The 19,948-nt window shown below is 41.9% G+C and overlaps 1 protein-coding gene across 4 annotated transcripts in view; it reads left to right on the forward strand.

The window, feature by feature from the left end:
• The window catches only part of LOC124179639, a 33,448-nt gene that overhangs the window by 10,862 nt on the left and 2,638 nt on the right, over positions 1 to 19,948 (forward strand). For 3 of the 4 annotated variants that reach the window (XM_046564234.1, XM_046564237.1, XM_046564238.1), the window contains 13 exons: positions 324 to 1,428; positions 5,718 to 5,856; positions 9,816 to 9,946; positions 11,742 to 12,146; positions 12,604 to 12,706; positions 13,027 to 13,224; positions 15,463 to 15,674; positions 16,656 to 16,756; positions 17,304 to 17,629; positions 17,869 to 18,240; positions 18,326 to 18,688; positions 18,779 to 18,992; positions 19,262 to 19,504. In XM_046564234.1, the coding sequence (XP_046420190.1) occupies positions 324 to 1,428; positions 5,718 to 5,856; positions 9,816 to 9,946; positions 11,742 to 12,146; positions 12,604 to 12,706; positions 13,027 to 13,224; positions 15,463 to 15,674; positions 16,656 to 16,756; positions 17,304 to 17,629; positions 17,869 to 18,240; positions 18,326 to 18,688; positions 18,779 to 18,992; positions 19,262 to 19,504 (3,912 nt within the window). The remainder of the gene's footprint in view (positions 1 to 323; positions 1,429 to 5,717; positions 5,857 to 9,815; positions 9,947 to 11,741; positions 12,147 to 12,603; positions 12,707 to 13,026; positions 13,225 to 15,462; positions 15,675 to 16,655; positions 16,757 to 17,303; positions 17,630 to 17,868; positions 18,241 to 18,325; positions 18,689 to 18,778; positions 18,993 to 19,261; positions 19,505 to 19,948) is intronic. The other variant, XM_046564235.1, reaches the window with a different exon arrangement.

Here is a 19,948-nt window from a genome sequence, read left to right on the forward strand (position 1 = left end):
GACGTGGCCATCTTGAATAATTGTGATCTGCAAGTCAGCTCCAAAAATTGCCTCTTGAATCAGAAGTATTCACGATTATCCCAAATTGTCAGAATACAACTGTACGTAGAATATATCATTTTACGCAAAAATGCAGCAATTTATAAGGGTATTGAATTATACTTCCCAACAGTTTTTTTTACCAATAACTTAACCACGAAGCCCATTGACAAGATACAATCAGCCTAGTTTTTCCTTCAAAGTAACAACGTCGATTATTAGTATCAAATAATCAAAATCGACTCCGACTAAACAACTCTTTCACTTTTGGCAATATTTAACAGGGAAGGCCCAATCGACGGACAGTGCACTGAACGACGAACTTCTCCGGGAGGCTGAAGTGGTTACCGAATTTCTGTACGGCACGCGAAGCAGACCAATGACCAGAAGCGTGATGTCAAACCGACAGTACGGTGATCGACGGGACGAGAGTGATCAAAGACGCGGAGGAGGAACGAGCGGCTCCTACGAGGTGTATTTCGTACCCTCGAGTTCGAAGCAGCAACAGCAGCAAACGTCAAAGCCGGTGAAGCACAACCAGCGACCGCGAACGCTGCAGCGAGGAGGCAGTGGCCAGATATCTGGTGAAATATCACCGGAAGATCATCATCACCCGGAAGTGTGCCGGGTGAGTCCGGAAACCCAGCAGCAGCAGTCGTCCTCAAGGTGCAACACCAGCACCTGCAACTTCTGGCCGTACTGTTCGCAGCGCGATTCTTCCCAGCTCTACTCACCCGGACAAACTGTCGGCTCCTTCCCCGGCAGCATGAAGATGTCCCAGAGCTATCCGGCCTCTCGGAGCCGGCTGGCCGTCGACCCCAGCGGCAGGAACAGCGCCTCCTCATCGCCCGGGTCACTTGAGCAGATGGATGAGCGCGAGGTGCAGACCAAGAAGAGGTCCAGTCGCCGAGAAATCAGGGACGAAGTCCAGCCGAAGCTTCTGGACCGCGAAAGGACGCCGAAGAGCCTTTTGGTCAAGGCCGCCAGGCGCTCACCGGCGCTACAGGCCGCCTCCAGCAACGGCTCATCGGAGTGCAGAGAGTTTGTTGTCCACAAGAACGCGGAGTCTACTCTTCAGAGTAAACCGTCTCCGCCCGGTACCTCGTCCACTTCCTCGTCCAGCAGCGATATCTGGGTGACCACTTCCGACAGAACCGTCACCAAAAGCCCCAGGAACGCGAAAAGCTCGGGAGCCTCCACACCCATGGAGGACGCCATGATTGGCTCCTTTGTTACTCTCCCTGAACACTCGGGTGACAATGTTATAACCAGACCCGGAAGTGCGCCTGCCCAACGCGAAGACTCGAACCCCGGTAAATCGCCACTTGATCAACATCAGCGATCCCTCTCGCTGCCGAAGTCCTTCCTCGCCCACAACGTCGCCGAAAGGTGAGCATACTTTTATTTAGTATTTTAGAACGGGTTTCTTCTGTTGCTTCCCTGCGTCGTCAGTTACGATCTCGAATTGGTTATGCTCCTTATTTCTCGGTCTTCGATTTTTTTGTCCAAACTCGAACCGGTACATGTTCGATTCACTTACAATCTTTCAAGATTAAGAAATAAAAACTGAACCATGTACAGACATGAAGCAAATTCGCATCTTTGAACAATCGTTAATGATCATTAGGGTTGTGCAATAAATGTAGAGAAAATAATTGGTGTGTTCATTGACAGTTTTATTTCTTGTACTGGATAAACGCTGTCAGTATTTCTACAATTCTACATTATCATAACGCTATGCATTAACATTACGAGTCGAAAATGGGTCAGTACGAAACGTTATAGCGAGAAGAGCCGCAAAAATTGCTGTTGAAAGTTTGATGCAATGCAAGCGCTGGACTTTGAACCCCAGACGTTGTGAAACGATTTAGTAACCGGCAAACTTTTCTCTCTATGTATTCATTTCCCGGCAAATGATGAGAAATGACGTAATGCGGGCAGCGATGGAGTCCGTTGGACTTCAATTTACTCAGTCCACGTTGAATCAGCTGCCACGTCTTCAACGTGAAACGTTGTTTAAACGGTTTTAATTCTTTTTATGCACGTACAAGAATATAAGGAAAGACAAACAATCTTATACCCGCCTACGCGTATAAATCGCACATGACACGTTCGCACACAAACCATCAACGCAATTTACTTTTAGCAGAGCTCATTGACCTAGCGTTAAAATAACTGATGTATAGGGTACCTTCATCTGCGATCGATCACGGAATTAAAATCCGCAGATCATTTGAAAAACATAGAAATCGATGTGTAAATACGCCTTACAGTGAGTTGATGAGGTACAGGTATGCTGTAACAAAATGGTGATTTTAAAATTAACCAAAATAGACTACGGCAGAACAATTTGTGTGGTTAATTTAGTAGCTCAGCATTAGATAGCGTTAGACTGACATCAGGTATTGCTAAGCTGACATCAGAGGGTGTTAGATTCGACATTAAGTTACAGCAATAGAAGTCCAGAGCACATTTTCTATACAGTATACAATGTTGGTGTGGACATATTTTGCAATGATTGGTACGAGTATAGGTATACATATCATGGGTGTTCATTGAAGAGTAAATTTAATCGGAAAAAATATTTGACCAAGGTATATCAATACACTTCCGAGAGAAATGCAGTGCACACTCGATACAAGCAATTTCTTTTCGACCATTTCATCCCTCCCGTATAGATCTGTTATCGAAATCGGCTCGGACCTCGCCGAGCGGAGGTATTCGCCTGTAAGACACAGGTGTTGGTATACCTATACAGGTGAAATACCTCCACCCCCACCTCCTCGAGCTGTTCACAGTGACTAGTGAGTGGGTGAGTGTCCCACGTGACCTGGCCGAGAGCGGTCACGTGACTAGCGTTCTATGACGCGCGTGCTAATTCCTGCAACAACATTCGCGGGTGTGTGCGTGCGGGAAAGAGAGACCAAGACGCCGACGACGTCAGTCAGGAATCCGCGTAGTTTGCCAATTTCTCGCCTAACGAACGGCCAGGGCGACGCGACCAGGTTTTCATCGAGCCGCGCGATTCGCACGCGAATTTTTAAACCGCCAGCCTCCATCGGTCGACGCTCGCTCACCTTCCGCCTTCGACGGGAGGGCCGAAGATCGATACCCTGGAGGAAGAAGTGCAGGCCAGTTCTTTTTCGCCCACGTTGCCACACGACTCAACTCTCAGGTAATTAATTCGCGACAGTCCCACGCGATCGAATGCGAACCGCGAATTCGAGCCGATACTGTTACGTCAGTCGCGGAATTGCGACGTGATTTATCGTTTCTAGTTCGACCAGAGAACAGGAGGCGAACACCGATATCGTCGTACCTGACGCGTCGCGGCCGATCCTGAAGCATTCGCGACACGTGACTGCGGATTGACAGTGGGGAAGTTCATAATGCGATGACTGTAACGAGAAGAAATATTTCATTTGTCGTGGTTACTGCAGCAATACTAGTAAAATGGCTTCAAACATTTCTCGAATTGGAAGAAAGTTTTGTACAATTAGTTAGTATCCCGCGGGAATTGGGTATGGTTAACATGGCAATCAATGAAAATATTTATAAAGACTATACTGTAGTACAACCACACAACTCGTAAAAATTTATCTTGATACGGATTTTCGATTGGTCGAAACTCCAAATGGTCAAGTGTCCACGTATCCGCCATTTTTTTAAACTACTAAAATTTATGATTTCATTGCTTGGACCAAATTTCTTGCAATTAATTCGAATCGTTTGGATCGATCACCCTTACGTATAAATCTCTTGAACAAAGATTAGATGTTAATCAGTTTTGGTATCAGCAATTAGTCACTACAATTTGATTAATGAGCTTTCGAAAGCTCGTTTACGAGTAACCCGAATCATGAACTTGTTCCAAAGCAGTTTAAGAAGAGCTCCTCATCGATGTACTAACGAACTTGTACACAGTGTACATCGAAAGTTTCGTAACTCGTCAACGAACCTTCGAAAACTTTTTGTAATCCTTACAACGATTTTATACCAAAACTTATCCGCAATAGTTATAAATGAGATCAAATTCTTGATGCGTAATTTTTACAGGAAACGGCGTTGCTAAATTCTCATTCGGAGAATCATGAACCGCAATACGTCCAGCGTGCAAAAAATAGTTGCTCTGTACACCAGAAATAAGAAATTATAAATTTACGCGAAAGCTCAGCGTTTGCAAAATAAAATCAGCCACAAAAGATGCAGAAAAAATGTGTAAACTATTCGTTTGATTTTCGTGAACTAAATCGTTGAGCGCGGATTTCGTCATGTGCGCAGATCCTCTGCACATCATATTCGCAGGTTCCGCAGATAAGGGTGCGAAGGTTGACGATCGACGGAGGCGAAAGTACCAAGGGACATTGTGCCGTGCATATATGCCATAAGAAAAGCGTACCGGTACCGTTATTACACTGTGTAATGTTTCTCGCCTTGCCCTGCAGCGCCAACCGCCTTCGCATTATACCTGTAATAACCGTCTGCAGGTATTAGGTGGCATAAGAGACAGAACTGGTTCTCCAGCTCCGTGTGCGTTTCTCCCATACTGCACCACGCGCCATTACTGTACACAGCTCGGCACTCCTTTTGCCTGCGGAGACGGAAAGGGCCACACGAATATCGAATGTCATCCGGGACGTGGGCCGATCACCGATCGGACGATCTCGCTTCCCCGCTTCTCTAATCGCGCGTTTGCGATGGGGGTCAAGATTAAGTAGAGTAGTAAATTAGAAGAGAGAAGATTTGAAGGAGATTTGTTGGCCAGAAATCAATACTTTTTTCAAATCCTAATACATCGGTACATGGTCGTACTTTGTGTATTGATCGAATTACTGGATTTCTAAGCTGCATAAATCTGCATGAGCGTAAAAAAAAAGACAAACAATACTCGAATATTAAAAAAATGCTTCGATGTCGATTCTTCATTCCTAATTGCTACGAAACTTTTAAAAATTCAATAGCATCGTTTCATTTCTGATCTATACAATTGCTCATTTTGTTCAAAAGACTATTTCCGACTAGTTCCCTGCAACCATTTTTTTTGTCACACTGGAATCGTTGAATAATTAATGTTATAATATTGTAACAATGTTGGCTAGGATCAATAAATGGTAATATTGTATTGCCTACTGGATAAAAACACACTTTTTTAATTCAATTTGTAGATAGTAGTCAATTGAACAAAATAAGCCATCGTATCTACTAAATTTTGAACATTTACGAAGCAATTTCTAACGAATCATCGATATCAAAGGTTTTCTTTCATAATCCCAGTATTTTCTATTTTTCTATTTTTACAGAGAGCTCCGTAGCTCACGTTTGTGATAATGTGATGCACACTCAACGTACATACGACCATCTCGCAATAAAGTGAATAAAAAGTACCGATTTTTGTCCATGTACAATCGCTTCAACACTGGAAAATTTAATTAAGGGCGGGAAGTAAACTAGAGTAGGACAAGAAAAAAAATGAAAGCCTAAAAAGATAGATCGGTAAATTGATGCTGGTTTCCGCCATAAAGTGAGTCAAAGGGATGAAAGTAAACGATGTGAAAAAACTTGTCTTAATTTTGGAAACCTCGAACAAAGCTCGGTATAAAAAACGAGGAGAATAGTCCGAATGTTAATTCTTATTGCTTTATTTTTATCGGAGTCCAAACGTGATTTCGTTTTTCCAGCACCTGCAACAGCAGCAGCAACGCAGGTTCGACACCCTGGCATCGATCAGGTCTTGACTCTCAGCGTTCATCGCCGAGTCCAAACCGGAGTTTCATCGCAGGCCCGGAAATTCCGGCGCCTCACACAGCGCCAGTTTCAGTGAGTATAATCTTCCGCAATTCACGGCTGCAGTTCGAGTTTAGCGATAAGTTTTTCCCCGATTCCCCGATTCCTTCGCACGATTAACTAAACTGCTCCGATCGGTCGAGTCTAATCCCTTGATTCAGTCCGGCAGGTGGGTTTGTATTATACGTATATCTCCGCTTTCACCCACGTTCGCACGATCCCGTCAAATCGTGTTACTGCCACGCTCTTGGGCTCGCCTAATTTTCGCCGTATAATCGAATTAGAACCAAACTTCGAGCGTACGATGACGAGGGCGATGGCTTAAGCCCCAGACAATTACCCTCGCTCGGTGTGGGTACCTTAACGCGTAAACCGTCCGTGGAAAAATCATCATACACCATACATAGTATTACGGTTCGAAACCAAAGTTTGGATGTTCGGGTGTTCAGAAAGTGACGTCACCCAAAATTTTTTTTCTTTTGACGTCATCAATCTGTATAAACGAAAATCAGCCAGCCGAATCCCTCAGTCCGGAAACAACCGCGCAGTAGAGCGGACGTATGAAAATCGCGCTCCGCAGATTTCGAGTACCGGGTTATCTACCTCCTGATCGTGCGTTCCGGGTTCGCTTCCTGGTGCAACTCGACTTCCAGGACAAGCGCTCCGTAGTTTCTGGGCTCCAGGTCTGCTTCCTGATGAAACTCGACTTCCAAAACAAGCGCTTCGTAGTTTCTGGGCTCCAGGTCTGCTTCCTGATGAAACTCGACTTCCAGAACAAGCACTTCGTAGTTCTGGTTGTCCAGGCCCTTGACCTGGTAACTTTTGACTTTCAGGACTAATTTTCAAGTTTACAAGTTTGATTATTGAAAACGTCATGTTTTGCACTATTAAACCAATATACGTGCTTCAGATAACATTTTGAATCCGAAAAAAAACCGAACGACCAGGATCAAGAAATTGCAATTGGTGCGTGGTTGGCATTGTACACATAGGAATACATGACAATAACGTCGTTCGATTAGAGCTAAAATTGCTGTGCGTCATGTTTAAAATCTTTTAGCACTTAGCTGATTGTTCTGCGGTATTTTTTGACGAAATTTATTGTCATGAAATCACAATACGTTATACTTGCATGCATGTGTAAACGTGATTTGTAGCATTATGCAGAAAAAATCTTACCGGCAGATTCGAGTTGCGCCACATGCACAAAGACAGTGTTCATTCTGTATATTGTGAAGCAAATACCAAAGTTTTTTGGAGAGTCATCGTGCCCCAGTCTCCCCTAGAACTATGTCATCTGGTAAAACAGTGATTACGAGTAAGCGAGCGAACGAGCACAAAAACCAAGTACACTAGACATCCAACCCTGAGTGAGCTTTAGCAAGTACAGGTTTTAAAGCTAGTTTATTCTTAATTCTTAACGTGGTTGATGGCAAACGTGAAGTAAACAATATTCTTGAATCGATTTTAAGCAACTTCGGATAACACAAGCTGAGCTATTAACAATTTGAAAAATTTTGAACGTTTCGAGTGATTGAACATTGCTTTTCTTGATTCGATTCTAATGTTTGTGGGCTCATTTTGACCACCATCAAAATTTCCAGATATCGGTTGAAACTTTTTTACAAATTGTGATGTTCACGGTGGATAAAAATTGATTTATGAAATAACGGTGCAACAGATATCGTTCGAATGTTCATCGAAAATTCCATGTTCGTAGTATAACGACAGTAAATTGTAAAATTTGTCGAATTATATTTTTGACACAATTTAGGAAAATCTAAAAGTGAGCAAAATGAGCTCAAAAACACCAGAGTTCAATCTTTTTCAGCGTGCTAAGTATAAAAGCTTTTCTCAAATTGTTTATGTCACATGTATTCCTAAGTCGCTCAAATTCGTTTCCACTACCATAGTGTAATATGATGAATGACGTATTATTCCTGATCACAATCATTAGTGTAAATAAAATTGCCGGATACTTTTCGAAGGGTTTTTTATCTCTTTTACTAATTTTCGATACAGGCAGTCAATAGATTTAACCTTACACACTTCTTTCAATGAAACGTGGCTTGATTTCTTTAGCATAATTTTGGAATGTAGAAAATCGACTATAAAAAAGCAAAATATAAGAAGGTTTGGTAAAAGCACTGATAATACCTATCAAATTGTTAAAATTCTGTTACACGATAATTATTGACTTTGTATTTCGATCCAATTTGTACAATTCAAACTGTCTTGACTTTCTGTGCTTTTCACCTTTCTACATTTTAACTTTATGGATTTTGATATTCCATGAAATGGATTTTCGATTCTTGAGAGATTTGCTATTGTGACCCGTTCTATTTACCGATAACAATTCCGAATTTTTTCTCGACCCCGTTTTCGAGCAAATTCCGGATCTCGCAGATCCCCATTGAATTCGGGGTTAACAAGAATTTAACTCAAGTGATCGTCAACAAAGCAGAAGTGCGGCTTGCCAGCGACATCGAGATAAGATAACATCCCCTCGCGTGACAACGATACACAAGGATCGAGAGTGCGCCTGTGAGCGAAGGGATTGAAATTTATCTCCATTGTCTAATCGATAGGTGAAGGATCCGCCGGAATTTGCAAAGTTTTAAGTGAACCGTAACAAATTTTCCTGCTACAAATACCTACCGAGAGACTCCCAAGCACAGCAAGCGATAGTTTCTACGGTATAATTACTTTTATCGTTTATTTATTATGCACGCCGCCGCTGCGGAATTTGTGTTGGTGGGAAATTTGCTATCGGAAACACGTGCGGCAGAAATTTTCGTCGGTGTCTTTATTAGCCGGTTAATATTGAAGCTGATAGAGAGGAGAATTGGCAGACGTCTCTCTTCTCTCTGGATACATGCGGGATAACACCGAGTCCTCCTGTGTTCGTTTGCATTATGAATTAGCTCCAGGCCCGCCGAGATGACGCCTGCTAGACAGGAAATTAAATTTAAATGCTACTCCTACTCGGGTATTCAATTTCCTGATCCATTATTCTTCAACCCTGGTATGCCCTGCATGTTGTCCCGACACCTCCGGAGACTCGAAATAACACGTTTCATCGATCAGCCCCTTTTCCCAATCGCCCATACTTACAAATGTCGTCAATTTTTTAGAAATCTAGTATAAGAGAGAACATAATTACAACTTAAAACTTTTTCAATTCGACGAACTTTTAACTGTGAGTAACGTTTTATCATCTAATTATTTATTTCTGTCTATTTTGAAGGATTGCATTCAGTAAGTTTTTACATATCTACGTTTCTTAAAATCACATCGAAAGTAAGTGTTCTTTCAAAGGCTCTTTGCCGTCTTCTCTGCAGGTAGCAGAGAAGAGAACAGTTTGCCACGAGATTCGATTTATGATTAGTCATCAAAATTACGCCACTTATATTTGTAATTAATAATATTCAGATAGATTTTCAAATAAAAAAACTTGTAAGAAGAATTTTAATATTGAATTCGAACATGTTTATTATATGACTGTTCTTTTATCCATATAATCATTTTCGCAAGCGATTCGCATACTTTGATAGTTAATCATCGCATCGCAAATGGGATGCCAATTCTTGCTCCCGTCGCAACATCAATTTTTCACATGATTTGAACAGATACCTACGAACTTATTCATGAACAAAATCGATTGAAACAGACTGTAGGGTAATACTTTGTTCGCGACACTTTACTGACAATAAAAATTTCATTTCTGCATAAAAAGTTTAGAATTTCACATCGCCGTGTCTGCTTGAAATTCGTTGATAAAAAAAGAAAAAGAAGGGAAAATGGACTTTCCTGCTTTCGACTTACTGTCCATATTCAACTTGCAAATATCCTTAGCATCTGTAATCGGCTTTACTTGCGGCCTTTTCCTTGGAAAAAGTTTTGAGTACTACAGTAAAAGTTCGGCTAAAATTTAGGTGGGTTCTATCCATCTAACTCCAACTGTCTTTAAGCATCTTTCAACTTCTTTTCAGCCTCTGCACGAACAGCAGCCAGGTGGTCACGGGCTGAAGGATCGGAGGCGGGCCCCGACCTTAAATAAGGCCCAACGACGTGCCAAGGCATCTAGCACCCCGGCTTTACTCGACAGAGATCTACAGGACGGGTGAGTTAATTTACTACGAGGGGTAATTGCTGTGTTGTAAATTACAGCGAGATCAGGTTGTCACCGTAGTTAGAGAGACAGAAATGTTTCGAGAGGTTAAAAATATGGTAAAAATTTTCCTCGAACTTCTTCACTTAAGGTCAACATCATAGTCGATTGAAAATTACATTCTGTCTAATTAAAATGGTAATTACTAAAAGTAAGAATTTTAGGTCGGTCATACCAATAGATTATAATAGAAGAGCTGTACAAATATGCGTGCTCCGTATTCATCTTTCATTGAAATAGACTCATTTCGGGAAAATTGAAAAATGTAAATGTGATAATGCATTTTGCGGAAATTTTCTTTATATTTGATATATTTATATATTATATTATATTTATAAACGGTTCTTCGGAAAAGAAAAATTCAATTCCGTCGGATCGTGTGTAAGTTTTTGTTTTCTGCATGTTATTCGTTCTTTGTTGAGAAGAATTTTTCCACCGTAAAAAATTCCGGTTCCGTTTTTGAGTTCTAAATTTCTATAAATCTTCTCAAGTATCGAAGTTGCGAAAAATTCGAAAGTTCTACCCGAACTTCTAAACAACACAAGAAAAATAAGGAAATGAAAATTGAAAATAAAAATTTCAAAGTGCTAGGGCCCTACTGTATGCGAGACTAGACCGACTGCCGAATCCCAAACCGTGACCCTGGAACTCTATATACCTGAAGTATAGTGACCCTTGAAAATCTGTTCTCGGAAGTGGGGCTTCCTCCTCAGTTCTCGATGTGTGTTGGTTTTCCTGCGACACACAGGCAACCGAAACAGCAGGTTTTGTCAGTCGAGTTCGGATTCCAAAGCCGCTACAAGCGTTTCGTTCGTGCTCAAATTGTGGTCATCGAATTTTCTCTTTCGTCTTCACTCGCGGTTTGCATTTTTTCCTTAATTGGTCACGATTCAATTTGCAGAAAAAAAAGACTTGTGAGTATACAAGCGAGTGTTTTTTGTGTCAAAAACAGTGAATTTCTGCAGCTGTGGATACTACGTGATAAGCATATAAAAGACACTGTTCAAGTTTCTCGGACATCTCTAGGAATTTTTCATTATCACATATGTACGGTTCGCGTATGGCCGTGCGGTCATTGATAACACCGTTGGTGGCTATTAAACCAACGACAAAGGCGTTTCGGCTTTCAAACAATTCCAGAAATCACGTCGTTTATGGTTCTTCATAGCTGCGGTTTCTGGCCAGAAATCGTATAATATACAAAAGTATAATCTGCCGCAGTTAAATAGAATACAGGTCAATTATTACACAATGATTATATTCAGTATATGTTATCTTTCGTGTCTTTTTTTTCTTCCTTGAGCAGTTATCCATACGTAAAGATTTTTTCACTATCAGCAATAATACGAAAGTGAACTAAAAGTATTTTGATTTCTTATATATTTTCCCGAAAATACCGACAGTCGTCGGAGAACCAAAAGAGAAGTGGAATTCGATTATAATATAAGTATATTCATGCCGTGAGTTTTTCCTGAAAATCCCCATCCAGGCGGCCAAAACTACCTTTTTGAATATTTATAAGCAGTAAGAAGTGCAGCTTTGGTTGTGTTTCACAGAAAAATTCCATTGTATAATTGTTGTTTAATTGGGTTAGTATGATTTATATTTTTTGTATACTATAGAACGATCTTGTGCGACTGAAATCGCAAAATACAGACTATGAAATTGACGATCGAAAATCGTCGACAGCAAAATAACAACACGCAGCTGTTTCCGTCGTAAAGAAAAAGAACGTCTCGGATTTCAGGCCTCAGTGGTCGGCCGAAGAGGGGGACGCAGGTGTGGTGCAAAGCTCGACCGAGCATCCGATAGTGGAGGCGACGATACCTCTGGTGACCCACGTCCGGCTCCAGGATACGGGAACCCCCGGGAATACGGGGCCGATTTTGGGGGGCGGCTCTCAGACTCAGCGACACGCTGCCCAGAACCAGGAGAGCGTCCTCAAGAAATTCCGGAAGAGCTTTTCTCTCAGATTCCACAAGAAGGGCAGCAAGGAGAGCTCCGAAGGGGGTGACGCTCTCTCGGAAGAGTTGAACGCTCTCCCCCTAGACGAGGATGATGACAGGGAACCACCCCCGCCTCCCGCCCCCCAACAGCAGACCCAGATAACGATGCAGCACAAGGAAGATCCGATGAATGACCAGAAGTTCCGGTAAGTGAGCACTGATGTTGACTGTGTTTTTTAAATAGGAACACTTTCTTTTACGTATACGCGTGATTTTTTACCGACAATCAGGCATCATTTGTAATCTGTTGGGTTTTAGTCCCATTGTTCACGATTGGCTGACTACTCACTCATTTCTCTAATCGTTGATCATGCGACAAATCGCGATCGATAAAATTTGTACTAAAATATGTACCACGAATTGTATAGGTACAGGCGAATTTACCCGACGTTGAAATTGTTAATTCCGTATGTCCCATTTTTTACAATTATCAATATATATATAGAAATTTATCAACTCACAGAGAGAGGAAGTAAAGAGCAAATATTCGTTTATTTGCGCATAGATAAATTTCTCTGAAAACATGTTGAAATATTTTCGCAATACTGAGTTAAGTAACCTGCTTCGACATTCTGACAGAACCGATTTTCCTGTTTCCCTAAGGTTTGGTCCCCTGGTATGGAGGACGAGCAAGGAACGAAAGAAAAGCAGCAAAGCCGCGCGAAACGCGAAGTGCAATAGCGGTGACAGCGGCATACAAATTGAGGTAAGAATTAAAGTTGCAATCACTAAAATGTGTAGAAATAAAAAAACCGGGTTGAAAAAAGGAAAAGAATCTTGACTTGATTCATTTTTCTCAATAATATGTAATGAAATAACCGAGGGTAGGTGCAGTCAACCGTGAGAGTTTTCTGTGAAACTCACCGTGGCACGCCAACAGATTGGCAACCAAAGAAACATTTCCCATCGCTGTATGTTCAGGATTAACTCCGGTTGCCTATATACCGGCGTTGAGCGGTGAGTTTCACAGAAAACTCCCTCGACACAATGCCAAAAGCAAGAGATACATTTTCCACTTTGTGTAAGATGGCGTCTGGTGGAACGTTGACTGGGGGCGGTGGGGGCAGCGGAGGTGGGGTGTCGGGGGCTGGCGACAGTTCCGAGTCACACGACACCGACGCACCCGACGAGATGGACAGTCCACCTGCCCTCCGAAGGCGAGTTACTGACAAATCGCGGCCCCAGTCCGAGCTCATCAACCAGATACTAATCGAAAAGTTTAAGGTAGATACAAATTTACTGCATCGTCGCATTGCCTGAAACTATTTATCTGTGATGATCACTGCAATTGTTGCAATTCTCATACGGTAAAACAGTTTTGTGCGCGGAAAGTAAATTCAATCTCTTCCTTGTTTGATGCCAATTAACGATGTATACAGCATTTCATTATTTTAAATTACATTTTTGTTTCCACTATGCTTATAGGAATAATTTTGCAATATCTTACAGTACGACACTACAACCGACTATTCGATTAATCGGCAGACATATGTTAGGTCCTGAAATTACGAGATAGTAGTTTTTACTACTGCTTTGGTTAGCCTGACTATCTCAATATTACAGGTTACTGTTCGTATTTGACGAATGCAATATAAATGGGAACTATTTGCACGACTATTCAAATTGTTCAAATACAGTACCGGCTACGGGTAAAAAAAAAAAAAATCCGGGTTCTATAATACAGACAGAAAGCAGAAGAACTATCAGAAGTAAGTGTCCCAGTTATTGATCTTTTTTGGTTGTATCTGTTTGATCCTTAATTCTAAGATGACCAAAAAATAAATTTGTACTGTCCAACCCTTTAGCAATTGGTTTTAGTCATCGAGAAATTCACAATTTGTGCCGTCAATTTGTAATTTTGGAAAATAAAAGATTCAATAATTGGGTCTATACTCACCTTACTAATAAATTTTTTCGGGTGTCATTCATGTCTTTAGCATAGACTCGGTACTCGGTGTTTACTTATTATCACCACAATTATTATTGTTATTCCGGAAATATTTACACTGTCGAGTAATCGTACTACACATTTGTAAAAACGCTGGAACGAACGAAGCTGGGAGAATCGTACACGCCGCAATGCCGTCATATCCTTTAATGAAACGGATGCCGTTGCGATACTGCAGAGAGCAATGGTTTCATGATTCTTGCTGAGTTACAAAAAGGGAATAAAAATATTATGATAGGATCACCCAAAGAATGATTCTTCCGAATGATAAATTTAGTCGTTTCCGCTAAAACTGATACATTGGTTCAATGAAATCGTGTCATGAAGTGATAACTGAAATAACGAAAATGATAGCAATTATCAGTAAAATTACCCGGTCAATTGTTTGTCCGATATCAACGGCCAAAAGTTCAGACTAATGGATTGTACAACATTATTCTTCCTTGGGATGAACAATTTTTCAAACGAAATTTTGCACGGTAATTGTATGCGATAAATACCCTTCAAAGATTCTTGAGTTTATAATAATAAAAATGGGCAATTCGTTATTTTCCATGTTCAAGAACGTAAATGTAGACATTTTTTTCACCCCATACTTTCCCGCATCTTTGTTCGGAACGTACAATTGGATTTCTCTTCTCAGGAACAGCTTTCTGACCAAACTAAAATTCTCGCGTGCGATTTTCGGCCAGTTTGTTAATTCTCAGTTACATTATTTGTCACACTTACAATCACAGAGCGTTTATCCCATCGCAGGTTAAAGTCGAAGCAGTATAGATGTGACGTAGTTATATCTGCTTGTACGTATACACAACGCCTATAATGCTTACGACGTATCGAGTATCAACGGGTCTCCAGACTGCCAGGATGCGTGGAAAGGAAACGAGACACTTTTGTTCAGTTGATATCGCGAGGTTGACTAAGCAGCGGCTGTGAACTGGTCTGTTGCATTATTATACACACCAACCGTCAAACCCAGCAAGTGCCTTGTGTCATTCGCCGTGTTCTCGACCCGCGATTTCCCCAATTTTCGATGTCGGAAATGTCGGATTTACCGATTTCTAGCGTGATTTCCGAATGACCGAAGCAGATTCGAAATGTTCGCCAAAATGTGCGGGTGCTTTATCGAGAACCGTGAATTGTCCAGAGTCAGTGTGCGTAGGAACAGCCGATCGCTCGATGTCATCCAGGTGAAAACAAAAAGCAACAAATCATTCAAAAAAAAATAAATAAATAATAATAATAATAAACAAATAGAATACGTCCCATGACCGTGCAATATAACGTGGTAGGTGACCTCAGACGTGACGTAAATTAAAGGGAACAGCTACGGTCACCGTTATTTCCTACCATCGTTTTGCGGTGTCATCCGTTGTTTCAGGAAACGGTCATTACAGTTCCGCGAATGCCCAACGAAATTCAAAGGAAATGGCGAGAAATTGGAAATTTTCGATCCACCTATCGGCTGTGCGAAATATTCGACCGCTTTTAACACTACTACTGTTCTGCTTCAGGCCGATCTTCAGAGCAGGACAAGCCGCAATCACCACGTTCGCAGAACGAACAGTGATCTTGGGGGTCAGAGACTCTTACAGTGGGACACGAGGTCGGGATACAGCCACGCTCACAATTATCGCAGAATGCTGTCGACCCCTTCGCCCATCAAGACGCGTCCCCCGAGGTTGAGTCCGAGGCATTCCTCCAATGACATAGTTACGCTCAGAAGGTGAGTGATCGCCAAATCGGCGCAAAATCTTATCGACAGCAATTTTTTTTTTTCAAATTCTACACAGTTCTTCAATTTTTGTCACATTTTTGTTTTCTCAAACTTAATTAAGTACGTATAATGCACCGTTAGTTTATTTATACGAGCACAGATTGGTTCTCGTCTGGTTTGTAGGTATACTCGGGCGGTGAAAAATAATTTCATCGAAGAATCGGATCTTTTCCAGTTCTCATAAGCCCCCCCACTTTTCGCCGACACAAATGTATCTTAATTCGCTACTATGCAAAATATAGGTAGCAATTTTACGATTGAACATTTTTATAAAATGTCCAGATATACTATGTAATATCATTTCTACATATTCAGAGTGGAAGGTAAGAATAATCATTGGATACGGATTTGGATCTATTACTGTTTTAATGCTCAGAATATTCCCAGTTAATATGTTTTGACACAAGTAAAAAGTAAATGGAAAACCCAACAGTTACGAAACTTTAGTTGAAACGATTGCTCATGCATCGTATATAAAAGAAACATTCCGTTCTTCTTTGATAAATAACGCCCGGGTACCGTTTAGGTATACATTTTACTCATAGATGTAAATATAAATTTTTTGTTTTTGTTCAAACTTTTCCAGTAAATCGAGGGACAATAGTGGTAGGTGGAAATACAAGGGTATCTAATTTGTATTTGCTTTTGTTCGTCCTATACAAGATAAAAAAAAACACAATAACGAAAGAAAAAAACACGAGACATTGAGTAATGATTTGTCATAATTTATCTGTAGCGATGTTACACGTTATGTAAGTTAATTTGTTGTTGAATGGTATATCAATAGTGTTTATATACATATGTCGAGTTTGACTAGTTACTACATTATATTATACATTACATTGTACAACCATGGCGCGTAATTCCATGTCCAGAAACTTGAAGCCCCCACCGTTATCGAATGATTTCATTTTTCAAATTTCATGCTAGTAACTCGAAAGGGAGGAATACCAGGACAAATTTAAGACGCTCCCTCAGTCAACCACTTGGCATAAACCAACTCTCGCCGTTGATGCGCGCCAAAACTGCAGGTGAGCACGAAATACTTTCTCAGTGAAAAAACATCCTCGAAAACCTTACACAAGTATCGAAAATCGTTTAACATATTTTTAAGATCCGTCTCAAGCTATGTGGATATCTAGAGTATGAGCACAACTAAACCAATATGGCGTCGTTCTGGGTAAACAGCTGATCGTTGTTGGCAAACTGTGATAATATAAAAACAGAGAGATTCTGTTACATTAGATAGATTCGAAGTAAAAATTCGGCAAGGGGAAAAATTTTAAAATAAAATTGACATTTATTATCGCTGCCAAGCGGTGATTCTCTGAATCCTGAGACTATTTCGCGGGGAAATGTGGTTCAATAATAATTTAAGCAAAATACAATTACAGCCGTTTAAAATAGTGAATAATTGAATGGTTGATTGAAATATGGTACCAAATTCATTGAATAAGCAAATGGACATGAAGAGAAAGATTGGATTTTAAGATTGCCCTCAAAATAAGTTCGGTTATTGTCCATTTTGCGATTATATCATGGTTCGCCAGGGCTGTACCGAGATCCTTAATGCTGCAGGTGCGAGGCTGCCCGGTGGAAACGTGTTGTCGGAGGATGAGCAGGACGCCAGATGTGGAGGCGGTACGTCAGATGACGAGATGATGTCGGACTCGGAATCCTCGGTCGCGTCATTGTCCGACAGGAAGAAGTCATCCTTCGAGCAAACGATGGAAGAGGACGTCGCTATCCTGGCCGAAGCGGTTTGGGATCACGTCGCTATGGAGCCAGAAGAGCTTGCCTTCAGAGCCGGGGACGTGATCGACGTTCTGGACACAATTGACAGGGACTGGTGGTGGGGAAGCTGTAGAAACGAACACGGCTGGTTTCCGGCTGCATTCGTCAGGGTAAGTAAACCGTCGATTAGCCCATTGAAACACTAAATGAAGGAGGTAATCGCACTCTTGAAATCAGGTGCTAACGGTAAAAAAAGTCCTGTAAAGTCGCTTTAAGGCATTTGAAGTCACTTTGAAGTTATGAAGTCGTAAAGTAAGACGTAAACCCAACTTCAAAAATGGTTACCACCTCGCATTTAATCCATCTCATGTCCGACGCCCTTGAGCTGATCATCAGATTCCATTTTCAGCTGCGGGTCAGCCAAGAAGACACAGTTGAGGATTGCCTAGCGGCGATGGCTTCGGGCGTGTCGATGAATTCCCAGCTCAGGAGGCGGACTAGCGTTTCGTTGCTTTCGAACGAGCAGGTGAGGTCGAGCGTTGTACGAGAACTGGTGCAAACCGAGCGAGACTTTGTGAAGATTTTGCGAGACGTTGCCGAGGGTTACGTAGCCGAGTGCAGAAGGCGGAGTGACATGTTCACCGAGGACCAGATTGAGGCGATTTTCATAAACATCGAAGAGCTGCTCGACTTCCAGTCGGATTTTCTCAAAGAACTCGAGTCCGTCATAGACTGGAATGCTCCGCACAAAAGTTGTGTAGGAGAGTGCTTCTTGAACCACGTGAGTGAGCTTGTGTACTGATAACGACACGTCGATTTCGGATGCGAGAGATTAGGTGACGCCTCGTGTTTTTTCCGCATTACAGAGATCCGGGTTCAGAATGTACTCCGAGTACTGCAACAGCCATCCGATGGCAATGGCGACGCTGCAGGAGCTCTATCAGCACAATCGTTACAGCAAATTCTTCGAGGGTTGTCGGCTGATGAGGGGGCTCATCGAGATACCGCTGGACGGTTACCTGCTGACGCCAGTTCAGAGGATTTGCAAGTACCCGTTGCAGCTCGCTGAGCTGTTGAAATACACGAAGGCTGATCACCCGGACTTCGAGAAGATAAAAGAGGCTCTCGAGGCGATGAGGGGAGTCGCGGTTTTGATAAACGAGAGAAAACGACGAATGGAAAGTCTCGAAAAACTTGCCGCCTGGCAGCAGAGAGTCGAGGGATGGGAGGCGAGTAACGATGTCATCTCTTACGCATTTCTGCATGAAACATAGCCTTTTCACAATAACTAATTTCGTTCTCTCGTTATGTAATTGCAGCATGAGGACCTCATCGAGGTGTCCTCCCAGCTCATTCATCAGGGTGAAGTTATTAGAGTTACCAGTGGTATGTGGACCAACAACATAACTCTTTTCCTCTTCGATCATCAGCTCGTCTACTGCAAGAAGGATATATTAAAACGTAACACCTACGTCTACAAGGGTCGGATTTACCTAGATACCAGCGAAGTGATCGACGTTCCAGATGGCAAAGGTGAGTTCGAGACTCGGTGCAGGGCTTGTTCGCCAAAAAAGCCACAATCACACACTTACACCATCGATGTGACTGAAAATTCAGAAATCGTGTTGTGTAAATCCATTTTGTAAAGAAGCCATTCGTTTTGGAGTCACGGAATGGCTTCCAAATTAGGACAGTAGCTGCAGAGCTTTTCTTCCTTTCATTTCAAGGCTTAACATTGAAGCTTTGACCGATTACGGACTAAAAGGTGCACAGTCACTAATTCTAATGTTCCGAACTGATAGATCCGCAACTCGGGGTGACCGTGAGACACTGCCTGAAAGTGTACAGCTGCGTTCGCGACAAGTGGCTTCTCTTCTGTTGTCGAACTGCCGATGAGAAGAGACAGTGGCTCGCTGCTATGGCGGAGGAGCGACGCCTCGTCCAACAGGATCGAACTGACGGTCTCGATTTTCCACCCGCGGCTAGGCAACTCGCCAAAATCGCTGCCACTAGGGAAAGGTGCCGACCACCCAGCAAGCCAAGCAGTAAGTGAAATACTAGCAACTTGCGTGAAATGAATTACAAGTATTCTATACGAAAAAGTGTCAAAACGACATCAAAATTATACAACAGAGGTTTTAAGCCAGTGACTTGCTTGAATCAATTTGGATTGAGGATTACGATATCTTCTTGACGTTAACAAAGGTAGAAACCCACAAATACAAACTGAAAGATAGTAGTTGGATGATGCGTCATTTTCTTTAATGTCGTTCGACCGATTTTCACGAATTACGGCTATCAATTTTTTGGTAAATGCACCTACAGTGAATTGGTTCTTCAACTGCCCTGTAGCGAATCACAAAAATGTCGAATACCGGAACACTATCCAGTATAATGGATGAACCTATGCTTTATCAAGAGACGTACCAAGGTTACTAAAAATTGATTTCAAGTTATTGGTACAAAACCATATCACAAACGAAACGAAG

This window comes from Neodiprion fabricii, chromosome 4 (genome assembly GCF_021155785.1).
Source record: "Neodiprion fabricii isolate iyNeoFabr1 chromosome 4, iyNeoFabr1.1, whole genome shotgun sequence".
NCBI classification, from domain to species: Eukaryota; Metazoa; Arthropoda; class Insecta; order Hymenoptera; family Diprionidae; genus Neodiprion; species Neodiprion fabricii.